Genomic DNA, 12,995 nt, shown 5'->3' with positions numbered 1-12,995 from the left:
TTTTGTGAGTTATCAAGTTAGTAAAAGCATTTTCTACAAATCATTATTATTGTCATGATTTCCACTTGCTGTACATTTTTTAAAATTTTTTAGTTGTAGTTGGACACAATACCTTTATTTTATTTATTTATTTTTTTATGTGGTGCTGAGGATAGAACCCAGCACCTCGCACATGCTAGGCAAGTGCTCTACTGCTGAGCCACAAGCCCAGCCCCTTGCTGTATATTTTTATTTACTTATTTTGGTCTTTATTGCTCAGTGTGTTAAGTTAAAGAATATCAGCAATTTCAGAATAGACTCTTCCATATGTTGCTGTGTTTTTTAAAATTTTTAATCAATAATGTTAAAGAAATAGAAGTGATATGATGAGAGATAATGACCGTGACCATTTGTTCTTTTATTATGCAGTAACTTCTGAGTACCTCTAGCCCCAGCATAGACTAGAATCACAAGATGTAGTAGGACATGGGCTGTATCATTAAGATCAAAGTCTGGCTGAGCACAGTGATACCTGCCTGTAATCCCAGCAACTCAGGAAGCTGAGGCAGGAGGGTCTCAAGTCGGAGGACATCCTTGGCAACTTAGTGAAACCCTGTCTCAAAATGAAAATTAAAAAGAGACTGGGGGTGTAACTCAGTAGTGGTACACTATTCCTGGGTTCAATCCCCAGAACAGAAGAAGAGGAGGAAGAGGAGGAGGAGAGAGAGGAAAGAAGAAAAGGAGAGAAGAGGAGGGGGAAGGAAAATAAGAGGGTGAAGAGAGGGTGAAGATATCAGTCTGGCTGAGAAGCAAGCTTGCAAATCAACGAGAATGTAGTGTTGTCATATTGAATTATGGGATATTTGGTAGGAACACAAAGCAAATGATCAATAATTGGAAATTTTAATCAGAAACAGTTTCATAGTGAAGAAGCTGTTTCAGATGAGACTTAAGAAAGACAAAAAGAAAAAAGTATTCCAGATAGAAGGAGCAGTTTGAATAACAGCCTAGGAGCTTGACTTCCTATCATGTATTGTAAGGACTATATAACCAGTCTGACATGACTTGGAAATAGTACATGTGGTAGTGATTGAAAATAAAGATTGTATAGATTTACATGGAGGTGTGACATCAGAGAGCCCCTGACACATAAACCTTGTGGAAATAACAGAATACTGATATCTGCAAAGGATACATTTTTAGCAACAACACAACATACCATCAGGCATTAGAGACTTCTTTGTATGCATAGATTCTTGAGTCTCCATACATGATAGTGTTAGGGAAGATAACCAGATGATGTCTCATCAAGTCTCAGATAACTTTGGATTAGGGATGACTAAGTCACGCCGCCCCAAATGCATCACCCAAAATACCCAGAAAAATTACTTTAGCATGCCAAGCCCCACAGGTTCTATCATTTCCTGGGCAACCAGTGCCATCTGATGCCATTGTTCACAGCTGTATAACCTAGTACAGGTAATGGACATGAAGAGGTTGCACTGAAATCATATATTGATGGTGTCCTTGAACCTAAGCAATTTACTGTAGACCTGGGAGGGCCTGAGCATGGGTTTGGCCACATTCTACAATTGGGATGCATTTAGACTCTAGTGTTTACCAGAGTGGGCACCTCTTCACTATGGAACTGTTTCTGATTAAAACATAAATATATACATATGTATATGTATAACAAATAAATATTTATTTACTTGTTTGGTTGGTTTTTTGTTTTTTTTGTTTTGTTTTGTTTTTTGTTTATTTTTCTTGCAGAGGTTCAATGACCTCTGAGAGTATTCAAATGACCATGAGAGTATTCAAAGTATGTCAATAAAGAAACCCATTTTGGTTTGGTTTGGGGCAGTTTTTCTAAACAAATAGAACTGCAAAACTTTTTTTTTTTTCAACATAGTCCTTTAACATCCATGGAACTACTGTTCTACTTGACATGGGGGGAATCTAGAAAGTTTGTGAAGAGCTAGACTATCAAAATCCCTGCACACACCCTGACAAAGAGCAGGAGTATGTCCTGTAGGATCTTAGGCAGGGAAATAAGATGTTCATATTTGCACTTCCCAAAGAAGGGGCAAGTTGGGCTGTAAGTCAAAGTAGCAGGTCAAGAGGGTGGCACCTATGTAAGAGGTATCTTCTTTATGAAAAGAATGGGACTTCCAGGACTTAGTGATCTGCTGAATGTAGGGAGAAGGGCCACACAGAGCAACTCCTGTGAAGGTGGCCCAGGGGCTCACTACATGAGGAGAGTGGCAGGTTTTGTGGGAAAGAGGATGAGTTTCGTTCTGGCCTGCATTCTGAGGCAGCCATGATGAGGACTCAAGAGAGGGGCCCGAACTCAGGTGGGTGACACATCACAGTGGATGCCTTGAGACCAAAAACAACAGAAAAGGTAAAAATGGGGATGAGAGAGTTCCTCAGAGGGACAGTAATATTGAAAAGGCAAGAGGGAAACGGTAGACGGAGGTAGACGGAAATGAGGAGAGAGTAGTTTCATAGAATTCAAGAGAGAAAAAGGATCCCCCTCCAAAATAATAATAATAGGGCTATCATTTGCATGGCTTTCCTCACAGGAAGTTGGAAGATAATTTTAGCTAAGAGTCATTTAAAATTTAAATAAATAGAAAATGTGGTCTCTATCTCTTTCCTTCATGCTATTAAGTTTGCTATCGGAGCATTGCATGTGTAGGAAAATTTGCAAATTTGGAAATGCCTAGAGGTTCAAATAATGCATAATGTTCCAGTCTTAATATTATTATTTATTAGCATGTTACATCATATAACATATTTAAATGCCTTAATTAATATGAACCAAACATATATGTTAAACTAAATACCTAAGTGTCACACTTTCCATTTTCTAATCCACTTCAATTTGTTTTCTAATAATTAATATAAACATTTGAGCTGCCTTGAATACTTTTTTATAAATGTGATGAGTGATCATTCAAAAATGAATTCCTAGAGGCAAAATAAAATATTTTTAAAAGCCACCCAAATATTGGAAGAAAATTCTAAGATATTTTAACAAAGCCTAAATCTCACAGTTACCCAAAGATTACCATTTTATAATATCTTTAATGTGTCTTTTATAAGCTGACCTCTTAAATGTGGTTGTAAGTGGCATGCTGTAAGTAGCCTTAGCACCCTTAGCAGTGATCTTTCTTACCCAGTAATTTATTTCAGAGCTCTTCCTGATGGCATTGTATTGTCTTCCATTAATTCTAGAAACATGGCTTTAGAAGCAGAGTAAGGCTAGGATGTAGCTAAGTGGTACTGCACTTGCCTAGCATGAGTGAAGCACTGGGTTCAATCCCCAGCAACACACACACACACACACACACACACACACACACCACAGTATAGTACATTCTCTTGAAAATTAGTTAAAAATTTTTAGAGCTGTATGAGTATGTAAGGATTCTGAGTTAAACATTAAATATCAAAATTTCTTTTTAAATCAGAATGGGAAATGGAGTCTCAAAGGGGTAAAATTATGATTCTATCCTAAAATAAAACCTTCTTTTCACTTTTTTATTCAATTTGGGAGTCATGTTTGTTAGTCACTAAGACTCGTGAATGTGGGATAAAACTGTCTAGTGTCAGCTTCTGACATGGACACCTCCCACACTGGCAAATAATTTATTTTTATGTGCCTTTGCAAAAAATGGAGTTTTTACTTCACAGAATATTTAAGACAATAAAATAAAATCATCAATGCAAAGTACTTACCATGTGTTTACATTTATAGAGAGCAAACAACTGATACACATTTATAATAATCATTTTAATAAGTAAAAAATTTTGCTTTTTTTCTTATTTCTTCCATTTAGCAATTATTATACAAATACAAGCCCTAAAGATGGAGCTCTTCATTTGGAAGCACGAGAAATATACTCTGTTGATCCGTACAACCCAGCAAGCTAATCAGAAGACAAACTGGTATCTAATGAAATTTAAATATTTTTATTCATTTATATGTCAAGATTTCCTTCCATTTTTTACCAATAATCATAGTGCTATTTTATCAATAAGCATAGTACTAAGTATATATTGCTCTGACTTGCACAAATCTTTAGTGACCATGCACGTTGTTAATTTACCTACTTCGTATTTTCAACTGATCTTCCTGGTTTCGTAAAAGTCCATTCATCCATTCAACAACTATATAACTAAATAGTACAATGACTAAGAAAGAAAGAAAGAAGAAGATAAATGTTATAAAGAGAAATAAAGTAGGCAAAGGAGACAGAGAGAACATGGTGGGTCTGAGTTTTGTCTTTACTAAGAGAATGGCATTTGAGCAAAGAGTAGAGGGCAGCAAGGAACGTCCCCGGGGCTTCGTGGAGGAAGAGCATCTGAGAAAGCACAAAGATCATGAGGGGCAGTAAGCTGCCATGTTGGAAGCATAGCCAGGTGGTCAATGTGACTTCAACTGGACTGACCAGGGGGTAGAGTCTCTGATTCTCATTAGAGGAATAGGGGATGGGGATAGGGTGATTATATAGAGTATGTGGGTCATCGTGATACATTTTTAAGCCAAGAAGCATCACAAGCACCATAATTGCTATGTTAAGAAGAAACTATGGGAAGCCAAGGGTGGAAGTCAGGGTGCCAGTGAGGAGGCTGCTGCAATAACCCAAGCAAGAAATAGTGAGTGCCACCACCAGGCTGGAGAGAAGAATCCAGATTCCACGTGCATTTTTCAGAGGGTAACAATAGGATTTGCTGACAGTTTATTTCAGGATAAGAGAGAGAGAGAGCAAGGCAATGATGATGATGTCAGGGCTTTTGGGCCTAAGCAACCAAAAGGAAAGAGTTGCCATTAAGGTGGTTGGGAATGTGAAGAGCAAGACTGGGGAGAAGAATGGTGTTCCAATTGGGGGATGAGTCATCTACCATGAGAAATGTACAGGCTGATGTACAAGTCTGTGCTGCAGGCAATAGGTCCAGCCTGGAGATATGCATGTGGGCCTTGTCTGGGTGTGGATGTATGTGACAATGAGATTAAATAAGATCACCAAGGGTGGGGGTGGTGTAAGAGGCTAGGGAAGAGAAAAATCCCAGGTCCTGAGCCTTGGGTACTCCAACAGGGAGGAGATATGGGTTGAGAAGGGACCAACAAAGGATGGAAGGGGCAGAAGAGGACCCTGATACAGAGGAGCCCCAGAGTGTGCTGTTCAAGAAGTCAAATGGAGAAAGAAGAAAGCAGCAAGGACCAACTCCACCAACTGCTATAGATAGGTCACAAAAGATGAGCAGTGGAAATTGACCATTGGCTTTAGTAGCACAAAATCTATTAATGAACTCAATGAGAACAGTTTGGGCAGAAAGTAGACAGGTAGAAGTAGGACTGGCATGACCTTATGACAGATGAAAGAAGATAAATTGTAGATATCAATACATACAGCTTTTTCTACGTGTTTTTCTATAAAGGGGACCAGATACATAGAGTGACAGCAAGAGGCAGAAAGAAGAGGAAGAAGTCAGGGGAGATATTTTTTAAGAATGGATAAATCACTGTTATGCTGCTATTCTATATGCTGACGGGAATGATCTGGGGGAAAGTGATGGCAGGAAAGAGGGAAGCTTTGCTGGAGCAGCATCTAGGGGGCACTATGAGGAATAGGCTCTACTGCTTGAGCAGAGAGATTGGCCTGCTACGGGAGAAGGCTTTGTCACAGAAGGGAAGGCAGAATAGACAGGTGCAGGTGAAGGCGGGTGGGAGGCTTGGTGGTGCATGTGTGGTGGTGAATGCATGGGTGGAAATTCCCCTTGATGATTGTCTTCTCAGTGAAAAGAAACAAATTGATCAGCTGACACTGAGAATGGAAAAGACTCTAGAGATTAAGGAGAATGGAGAAGCCATTTTTATAGTAAACTAAAAATTGAAGACTAAATCAGAGGGAGTACAGAAATACGGACAGGCACCCTAAAGGATCCATCTGAGGCAGAAAATGGGGGTGAACACCAGAAGGTTTCCTCTGCCCAGTCATTTATGTTGAGCGTCTTCCATGCCCTCACTATCATCCTGAAAGACAGATACTATCCCCAAATAATACCAAGATGAAATAATATCCTAGATGAGAAAAAAAAAAGAAAAAACAAGACTAAAAGATTCTCTTGGCCAACCTCAAGAATTCAAGTTCAAAAGTTACTTGAAAATGCTTTCTCCTACACAACCTATAAGACAAAAAAAAAAAAATGAAGTTACCACCTCTGCCCTTTTGGAAATTACTTAAGGAATATAAAACTTATATATCATAAGGTCAGAATAAATACCATAAGCAATGTACAGAAAAGCCATAGTGGTAATGGAGGAAGAAAAGTTACTAATAGAGAGTTGTAGAAAAAGGGAAGAGGAGAGCAGGATACTTCATACCAGAGAGATCTCCAAATCCAAACCATGAGAGACCAGAGTAAACCCATTGAATAAACATTTGTTGAATGAATGAATGAGAATGAGATGATTACTTCCATTTCTCCCTCATTGGGTTATTCACATTTATCAACATAAATACAATTATTATCTGTTCCAGATCCTGTTTTCTGAAGAAGCATGTCTTATGGAATGATGTCTTCTAATAGGCATTAAAGGTTATAATTGAATGAAAACATTAACGCTCTCATTATTTGAACATCAAGTTGCACCGCTGCTGCCTTCACAGGAAGGACCTATTTCAATGTGGTTCATGACTTGGAATCCCACAGAACATTCATTGGAAAGACATCATCTTAAGATCAGCAAGTCTCTTTGTGTGGTCTCAACGTCAGTCAAGTGATTTCATAAGCTAATAACTTCCTGTGTGTACTTATTCCCAAGCAAATCAAAGAAAATTTGCTTGACATTAAAGACAGGAACTGAGGTTCACTGCCATGAGCAGTGCAAGGATTTGCCAAAGACTCCCTCTGATCTGCCTAAAGCCAGGCTGTGGCAATGAACAAGGACATGGCTTTAGAAGTGTCACCTTCTTACCAAGGCACTGAAAACAGCTGTCTTCGCCTCTAGACCAATCCTCTTTTTGTAGCCAGCGAACTTTCTGTTGCCATATGCTTTGGGTTTAATGTGGCTTTAATTACTTAAGCCACATACAGAGTACCCCCTGTGATTATGATGGGCCTGCCTTTTGGAAAAGACTGGCTTTATTTTAATAGTAGCTTCCTTTTCTTATGTGGTTAAATATTTCACTTTCAGTCCCATTTGTTTTAAGTTTCTCTGGCAATACTATATAATATTTTTTGCCTTTTCCATAATCACTGATTTCAATTTGCACAAGTTTTTTTTTTAATTATAGGAGTCAAGTTTTAATTCTAATGATTTGGTATATATTTCAAGCTTTGGATATTTTTAATGTGTACATTAGTCATTCAAATAAACTGTATTTGAAAAAAAATCACTTGCCTTGTATGATTCTGTTTTTTCTGGAATCAATACTTTTTTTTTTCTTTTGTACTAGAGATTGAACCCAGGGGTGCTTAAACATTGAGCCACATCCTCAGCCCTTTTTATGTTTTATTTTGAGACAGGGTCTTACTGAGTTGCTCAGGGCTTCACCAAGTTGCTGAGGCTGGCTTTGAACTCATGATCCTCTTGCCTCAGCCTTCCAAGCTGCTGGGATTCCAGGCCTGTGCCACCACACCTGACTGGAATCAATAAACTCCTGACATAACTGACATAGTAATGTCTTGAATAACAGTCACAGCCCTAGTTCATGGTTTAGGTTATTCGTTCTGGATCCCACCACTTGATCATTGTAGAAAAACTCTCAACCTACAAGTTCAAATTCCTCACTACCAATGCCTTCTCTTGTATTTATCCAACTCACCTTTCCTCTCCCATCACACTCTAGCTCTAGCTGTTAATTTTCTGTGTTCAGTCATTTAAACCATTGTGACACAAAACCATGATCAACGGTGACCACAAATTTCCTCTCTCTACTTTTTCCTAGATGAGATATGCAGTTCAGCATATTTTTTGTTATGTTTTTAAGTTGTGGTTTTGTTCAAAAAAACCCACACATTTAACATGAAATTTACCATCTTAACCATTTTTAAAATTGCAGTTCAGTAGGACTAAATGTAGTCACATTTTGTAAAACAAATCACAAGGATTTTTTTTTTTACCTTGTGAAACTGAAAATCTATATCCCTAAAAAATAAATTCCCATTCCCTTCTTCCCTAGCTCCTGGACACCATCATTCCACTTTTTGTTTTCTATGAATTTGACTACCTTAGAAGCCCATAGCAAGTAGAATCACACAGTCTGGCTTATTTCCCTTAGCATGATGCCCTCGATGTTCGCCTCTGCTGTAGCATGTGACAGGATTTTCTTCTTTTTTTAAGGTTAATATTCCGTTACCTATTGTGTTAGCTTTCTGTCACTGTGATAAAATACTTAAGATAAACAATTTAAATAAGGAAAGGTGTATTGGGGCTCATGGTTTTAGAGGTGTCCATGGTCACTTGACTCCGTTATTTTGGGCATGGGGTGGCACAGTACATCATGGTGACAGCATGATAGAGGAGGTCTGTTCACCTTTCCTCATCATGGCCATGAAGCAGGGGGCAGGGGGTATTCAGGGTTGAAATATAAGGGTACACCCCCAATGACCTAACTGCCTCCCGCTAGGCCCCACCTCTTTAAGGTTCCACCACCTCCCAATATCACATGGGCTGATGACCAAGCCTTTAATACTTGGACCTTGCGGGTTACTTCCAAACCACAGCACACATACATACCACATCTTGTTTATCCATTTATCTATTGGTAGACACTTGGAGGTGTTGCTTCCACCTCTTGATTATTGTGAATAGTGCTGTCATGAACATGGTTGCAAACATCTCTTCAGATATTTCTTTCAAGTCCTTTAGTCACTCTCAGTGGGACCATTTTTATTTCCCTATGATATCTGTTCACTTACCTCAAATCATTTATTCTACCTTCAACCCTCCTTCCTTGAACTCTTAGCAGGTCATGAACACATCAAAGGGCAATTGTCTTGGCCTTCTCTTTCTCCACCTCCACTCACCCTCATTCTCATTTCCACCCACCACTTTTTACAGATGGTATCGTTCTTTTCTCACCACATCCTGCCTCTTCTAGGACACTGCTCCATCGGTTACACTCTCTCTCCTCTCTGGCTCCTTCTTCCCACCTATAGGCCTCCTCAAGCCAGGACCCATTTAGCTGCAAGGGAGAGCAATCCATTTCTCACTGGCTTAGGTAAAAAACAGAATTTATTATATGACAAGACAGAAAAGACCCAGGGTATGGTTGGCTTCTCTCAAAACAGGAATTAAATATTCAAATCATATCCTCAGAAGTCAGTCATATCTCCCATTCTGCGTTCCCTTACTGGTTTTATTCTCTGGCAGACATTCCCTAAAAACTACTATTTGATGACATTGCCAAAGCCACATCCCACTAGCTTAGCACTCCAGTACAAAGACCTTCTCTCGTAAACAAATTCTTCAATAGTTCTGATTTACCCAAATAGGGTTACATGCCTCCAAACGAATCAATTCCAGGGCCTCAGTTGCCTGCCCTGCTTTGGAGCTTTGGGATAAATCTTTGGAGCTTTAGGATAAATCTATCTTGGTGGCTCCCAAATGGGACTATTTCCCCCCAAAGGGACCCTTGGCAGTGTCTGGAGATATTTTTTAGTTGTTACACCTGGACTGTGGGGATGCTACTGGCATCTAGTGGATAGAGACCAGAGATATGGCCAAGCATGCTATGACTCTCAGGACAGCCCCCGCCCCAAGATGAAGAGTTACCTAGAACAAAAAGTCAACAGTATTGAGGTTGAGAACCCACAGTCTACCTGAACTACATGGAAGCAGAGGAAAAAGTGAATTTTCCAGTGGAAAAATATGGGGAGAAATTCCAGAGGAAGGAACCCATTTAAAGCAATAGATTGCAACATTCCCTCCATTTCAAAACAAATCCTCTCTAAATTATCCGTGTTTCTTTTTCAAACTCTCTTCTTTTTCACCACTAAATTTTCTGAAACAGTAGTTGACCTTAACCGTCTCAACCATCAGTCATTCGGCTTCCACCCTCTACGTGCTAATCACTGTTTTAGGTCAGTGGGATTCAGCGGTGATAAAATTGACATGTCCCCATTCAGCATTTATTCTAGAAGGAGAGACAGACAATAAGCAGACTGTCAAATGGCAATAAGATGAAAAAATTAAATACATTTTAGCATATTTTTTATTGGAGCTTTATAGTTATACATAGTAGTTGCTAATTTTTAAAATTATGAGAACCAAGAAAGAGGAAAGGATTTTGGAATGGATGTAGAATTTTAAAGAGTGGCCAAGGAAGGTCACATTTGAGGAAAACAAAAAACAAACAAACAAACAAACAAAAAAACCGCAAGGAAGTGAGGAGATGGCTATACAGGTAGACTTCTATGCAAAGAGCATTTCACACCAAAGGAACATTACTGAACAGTTGCTACACTCACTGCATTGGGAGACTAATTATCATGGGAAACTATTATCATGCCAAGTCCAATCGAAAGGAGGAGTTGCCAATTCTAGGGAGAAAGACGATTCCTGGAGTGAACTTCTTGAGCAAATAAAAGCAGACTGAACCTAGCATGAGAGTGGAGAAGTTGTCCTCAGATGAGGTAGCGAATGGTACAAATATACTAACAGGTGATAACAAAGTTTTATAAGCCAAATACAGGCATTTGGTGGGAGTAATGACAGAAAATAGAAGATTCTGAAAATTCTTTGATTGCTTACATTTTCTCAGTGATAAAAAAGAAAGAAATCCCATAAATGGAGATTAAGAATGATGGAGGAAGTATCATAATTCAATGTTAAAATAAAAATAAAAACATGAAACAGTCATTTAGGAGAATGGGAGAGTAAATGGTCTAAATAACCATAGGAATACCAGGCAGAATTACAGTGACCCATTTGAAATGAGTTGTCATTAAACTAGCATGTGATGTAAGGCTGAGGAATTGAGCTTTCCCTTTTCAATAGCTTAATACGATCTGGCTTCTTCCATTAAAAATAACTTGAAAGGATAATAATAGATCCTTGAAAAAATGGAATTGGTTGCAATAAAAAGGAAGTATGATAAAGTGGTATGATTAAAGCAGATATTTCTTACAGTAGAGTCTTAGAGGACAACATGATGAAAAATAAGAAATTAAGACTTTGGAACACTACAATTTCTTAAGTAGGAAGGGGAAGTAAGATTTGGAAGAGAGGGACTGATGAGTGAGGCAGTATTCTGGAAAGTTTCTGTGCACCTCCTAGTGATACAGCCTTTCTGGGCCATGTTTCCATTAGGGAAGCTGCACCTAGCAGAGAACAGTCTTCCACCCAGAGCCTCTTTACTCCATCACGAATCCATCACACTTATGCATGGAGGACATACAAGCTAATGCATTTACTGAAATACCTGCTACAATATCTTTTTTTTTTTTTGAGAGAGAGAGAGAATTTTTTAATATTTATTTTTTTAGTTGTACACAACATCTTTATTTTATTTTTATGTGGTGCTGAGGATCGAACCCAGCGCCCCACACATGCCAGGCGAGCATGCTACCGCTTGACCACATCCCCAGCCCCTGCTACAATATCTTTTCAGCTCTCTTCTAGTTTCCTCGCCTCAGGAATTACCCCACACAACTCATTCCAAGTCCAGTGATTAGAGACAACTGACCCATGTTTCACTTCATGGGTAAATTCAGGGTCCTTGTTCTAGGTGCCAGAGACCTGTGAGCACTTAGGACACGGTTCATGATTGGACTTGTATTTTAATATGATTAGCTTTCTCTGCAATCCTTTGCACTTTGCTTATGCATTAAAAAATAGTTCTAAGAAGAGATCCATAAGCTTGACCAGACAAGCAAAGACATATACAGGATGCTCAAAGATGTTCAGAACCACTGCGTGGAAGAGATCCCTCCCTTTCTATTCTGATCTTCTTTTTTATTTTTTCTACATGTTCCCTCTTGACTGTCTCATTAATTCCTGTGATTTTGACCATCTCCCATCCCTTTCCTTGTTCAAAAGTCTTCCTGTGCTTTTCTGGAAGCCCAGCCTCATAATCAACAAATTACCTACATTCCCAATTTTTTTCTGAACATTCCCCAACCTGGCCTTTGCTAAACCACTAAACCCCATCAGTCACGAGCCCAAGTTCTTCCAACTTAAAAAACAACAACAAGCTTTGATATGCTCCTCTCCCATTAGTTTCCTATTTTTTTTTTCCTGTAACCAATTACCTATGGCTGAAAGCAACACAAAATTATTATTTTACAATTCTGGAGGTCTGAAATTCAGATAGGACTAAAACCAAGGTGTTGCCAGGACTGGTGGCTTCTCCAAGGGAGCATGTTTCTTGTCTCTTTCAGCTTCTAAACGTGGCCTCCCTTAGTCTGTGACAGGAGTACTCTGATCTCTGCATTCATCATCGACATCTCCACTCTGATCTGCCTCCTTTCCTCTTGTAAGGATCGCTGTGATTACACCAAGCCCACGGCCAATTAGGGATAATCTCCCCATTGCCACATCCTTGATTTAATCACATCTGTAAAGTCCCTTTTGCCCTGTAAGGTAACACAGGTTCTGGGGTTTGGAATGTGAACTTCTTGGAGAGGGGGGGCATTATTCAAACTACCACACATACTCCATTTCTCTCATCCTTGAATTCTTAACCCTCTGCACTAACCCTCTGCACTCTCTGTCCTTCCATATTTCTTATTTCATTTCGAATCTCATTGATTTCTAATCCTGAGGCTGACTCTCGATTCCTTTCTTTCTCTTGCCACTATCTTTAATAAAGGAAGTAAAATAAGCAAATCCCGTTCATTTCATCTCCAAGATCTTGGTTAGTGGTTCACATAGCAACCCAGTGATAGCGCCCTCGAAGTCTCACTTGGATGATGGCAAAGCCTCCTTACTGGTCTTCTGCATTCACTTTTGCCCTATTCTAATCTAGACTCTATATTATATACAGAATTATAGTTTTAAA

General features: G+C 39.1%; 1 protein-coding gene across 3 annotated transcripts in view; it reads left to right on the top strand.

The window, feature by feature from the left end:
• Cr2 (complement C3d receptor 2) overlaps positions 1–3,918 on the top strand; it is a 30,925-nt gene extending 27,007 nt beyond the window's left edge. For all 3 annotated transcript variants that reach the window (XM_077802976.1, XM_077802975.1, XM_077802974.1), the window contains one exon: positions 3,825–3,918. In XM_077802976.1, the coding sequence (XP_077659102.1) occupies positions 3,825–3,918 (94 nt within the window). The remainder of the gene's footprint in view (positions 1–3,824) is intronic.
• Positions 3,919–12,995: the final 9,077 nt, after the last annotated feature.

This window comes from Urocitellus parryii, chromosome 9 (genome assembly GCF_045843805.1).
Source record: "Urocitellus parryii isolate mUroPar1 chromosome 9, mUroPar1.hap1, whole genome shotgun sequence".
Taxonomy (NCBI): domain Eukaryota; kingdom Metazoa; phylum Chordata; class Mammalia; order Rodentia; family Sciuridae; genus Urocitellus; species Urocitellus parryii.
This window is presented reverse-complemented; position numbering and strand designations above follow the sequence as displayed.